This window comes from Lycorma delicatula, chromosome 1 (genome assembly GCF_047948215.1).
Source record: "Lycorma delicatula isolate Av1 chromosome 1, ASM4794821v1, whole genome shotgun sequence".
Lineage (NCBI taxonomy): Eukaryota > Metazoa > Arthropoda > Insecta > Hemiptera > Fulgoridae > Lycorma > Lycorma delicatula.
Genome location: NC_134455.1, coordinates 342733683 through 342737151, shown reverse-complemented (window position 1 = coordinate 342737151; position 3469 = coordinate 342733683). Strand labels below are relative to the sequence as shown.

General features: G+C 28.8%; 1 protein-coding gene across 1 annotated transcript; it reads left to right on the top strand.

Moving 5' to 3' along the window:
- The first annotated feature begins 202 nt into the window (after nt 1-202).
- mRpL34 (mitochondrial ribosomal protein L34) lies at nt 203-3210 on the top strand. Its single transcript, XM_075382315.1, has 2 exons — nt 203-440; nt 2826-3210. Exons 1-2 carry the CDS (start codon nt 397-399, stop codon nt 3103-3105), a joined length of 324 nt encoding a protein of 107 aa, XP_075238430.1. The 5' UTR covers nt 203-396; the 3' UTR covers nt 3106-3210.
- Nucleotides 3211-3469: the final 259 nt, after the last annotated feature.

The window sequence follows — 3469 nt, the reverse complement described above, 5'->3', positions numbered from 1 at the left end:
CAAATTTTATTTACGGATTCTAAGTTTATATTAGTGTTTTTTCATGTGGAAGTGTAGAGTACGGTATTGAAATGTTGAACGAGCTCTTTGATACCTAGTACTGTGGTCTACATATTACTACATAAAAATGTGTAGTTTACTATATGAAAAAACAGTTTTCTCATTTCTTCAAATTCTTAAAAATTTGCGCTTGTGTCGATTCTGTATGTAATTGTCTTTTCCATTTAGAACTGCTAAATGTACTGTACTTCTTTGAACATACCGATTCTGGCATTAGATTCGATTTACCTGAAACGAATTTATTTTAACCCGGGCCCAGTTGAAACTGAATTACAGGACAAGTGTGGTTTGTGGATTATCGTGATAATTGTTCGTGGATGTAGATAATCCTTAAAAATGTTGTATGCTACAGTTTCTCGATTAATTCAAAGGCTTAATCCGTAAGTGTTTATAAATTTTTAGGTAAATTTAGGAGTTAAATAATTGTGTTATTTTCTACGTATAATTGTAGGTTAAGGTTTTTTGTGATTGAACTTGTTTATTTATTAAGTTTTGGGATTTTATTTGCAGATGTCTGTATTGACATCCATGTTACAATTATTGAATCAGGTTATTAACTTACATGATAATAGGTAAGTCACAGGAATCTTACAATGCCATTGTTGCTGCCGTTTGCAATATGTCTTTAGTTTACTCTTACGTAGTATTCAGTCAAAAATTTAATTGGGATCGTTTTCTTTGACTCTATATGAATTTTGATTCATCGTATTCTGTGGCAATATGTTCTTTAAGTGATCACTTTCTGATCGTAAATTAAAAAATCTGCACAATATGAACTTGTAAATTTTGATGTTTGTGACTAAATGCCTTTATTTTTCATAATATGGTGTATTATGCTTCATAAAATTCTACAAAAAATTGTGGTCTTTATGATAGTAAGTTTAGGCTAATTACCATATTAAAAAAAAATAATAAAAATGAAACGTTATTTTTTGCAGGGTCATATCAGGTTTATTGATTTGAGTTATACGTGGAAGTGTGTAATTAGTTTAGTTGATGAGACATTTAAGTATTTAGATGTAAGGGATAATTCTTCTACCATTATATTGCATCCGTGATATTTATTTAATGCTTGCACATGCCAAATTTATTTGCATGTTACAAATGGTAATTGAAAGTCTTGTGGATTACCAGGATTTGGGGTATCAAAAAAAGAATTTAATAAGTAGGTGTGGCAATTTTGCTATTAATGTTGTCTTGACTAATGAATTATACAATTGTGTTAACAATAATTATTATCTTTTTTGTGACAACTATATTGTAATTGTTTACTACCGATATTCACTTGTATTCATAATATATTTTTTTTTGGTATTTTCCATTTATAATGCAACATTTTAATATTTAATTTTTTCTTGTGTAGGTGTATTATAATTCATTACCAACAAATTAAAACTACGAATATAACCTTAATCTAACAAACATTATTTATTTTATGTATATCTTATTGATGTGCAATTATTGTTATTATAACCTGTTTTGTTCATACCAATATAATTATTAAAGGCACTTATTGTTTGTCTATTGGGTTTGCTAAGTTCCTCATATGCTTTAACCTGTGTTTGTTGAAATAAATTATTCTTTAAAATGAGAATCTGAGTTCTACTGACGAAGCAGCAATGAAATTTCTTCAAGACACTAGTATTAAAAGGATGTATCTGAATGAAATGTAAACGATCATGGTTGTATCTCCATGTAAACAAGCCTGACATTACACAATCAGAGTTTATGTATGCAATTTGAATTCCTCATCACTTATTCTCAATTTCCCAAATAGACAAAGCTGAAATTTGGTTAGACAAAGGTCTAGCCAAATTTCAGCTTTGTCTATTTGGATAGTTTTTCAACTAAAGAGTTGAAAAACTGTTTAAGAAAAACTATTTTAATTAACTAAGATGTTAAAATAGGACTGACAAAAGATGTTGCGATTGGAAGAACTACTTACTGAAACCTGGCAAGGATGTTTCCTTTGATTATTAGCCATTATTAAGAAGGTATTATTTCCTCATTAATTCCTAACAAGAGTGCAAACTTTTTAGTATTTGAATAATGCCATCCCTGATCAGGATTTGAACCCAGGATCTTCTTGGTGAAAAGTTGATATGGTACCATTCTGGCATAGAGGTTGGTAGAGTGATGACCAACCTCTTGTATTAGGTATTGAAGTGATTTTTTACTTAATTTTCTTATTCGTCTTATGTGAGTTCTTTTTAAACGGTTATCATGAAAAATAGTAAATTTATATATATTTATAAATTTTATTTTGTTACTTAATTTAATGTAAATAAATTATTATATATAATACTAATTTTTTCTGGAGTTTCTTAAATAATGCCAAAGGTATTGAATACTCTTATTTATCTCATAATTTATAACTATTTGATTGTTTTTAATTTAGGCAATAATTATCAAACAGGTAAAGTTTAATCTTTCAAAATGAAAAAAACTATTCCTCAACTAACTCAGGAGACTAACAATGACTATTGGCTAGTAGATGCTAGACCTTTTAAGCTTTAAGTTAATTGTTTTTCAGGATAATTAACTTCTTTTCTGACTTGTTCATTTTCTGTTGATGATTGAAACACCTTTGAAATAGTTACCTTCATTCTTGCTTTTTTAATTCTTTACCCAACAAACATACTGGTCAAGAGAAGTGTGTTACAGTAAAAATATATTTTCCATATTTTAAATGATTATAACTTTGTTAACTTAAATTTTCTCATTTAGTGTTAAAAACATTTATAAATATTCCAATTTTTTTCCAGGTTTTCAGTTAGGACCCTGATGACTTGCAGTCATTACCAGCCTACTAAGTCTACATTGTTGAATAATACTTGCCATCAAATTGGTATGGGATCTTCACTTAAACCGGATAATTTGTGGTCATTTGATCTAGTTCGTACTAATATTCGTAATAATTTCCCACGTCCAAGAGAAAGTAAACGTGTCAAAACTCATGGATTTAAGAAACGAATGGCAACACCTGGTGGCCGTGCAATACTAATGAGAAGAATATTGAAAGGAAGGCATGTATTATCTCATTAGTATAATTTTTGGTTTAATTGTTTCTTGTGTAGGAAATTATAAATTGCTGTAGACTGAAATATATGTAAAAATGATTATGATATCCAATAAATTGCATTTTGATAATTTGGTTTATTTACTTATATTACAAAGTTCTTAATTATATTGTGCTGATAGTAAAACATGAACTACCATAAAATTAATGAAGTAAAACTAACCAGCAGGGTACCAGGACCACTCAGAAATCTTTCCAAAATCAAAGTCAAGTGAACTCTGAGCAAACAAAAAGAGATTGTGATATTTTGAGATTGTTAAAGCCTCTTACTGTGTCATGTACTACAAGTAGAATAATAATACGTTTGCAGGCTCAGTGTTAATCACTGAG

What these genes read in the sequence shown, in the direction of transcription:
- mRpL34 (XM_075382315.1), top strand. Translation starts at nt 397, where the DNA reads ATGTTGTATGCTACAGTTTCTCGATTAATTCAAAGGCTTAATCC. An exon ending in TTAATTCAAAGGCTTAATCC is followed by an intron (nt 441 to 2,825) that starts GTAAGTGTTTAT and finishes ATTTTTTTCCAG; the next exon opens with GTTTTCAGTTAGGACCCTGA.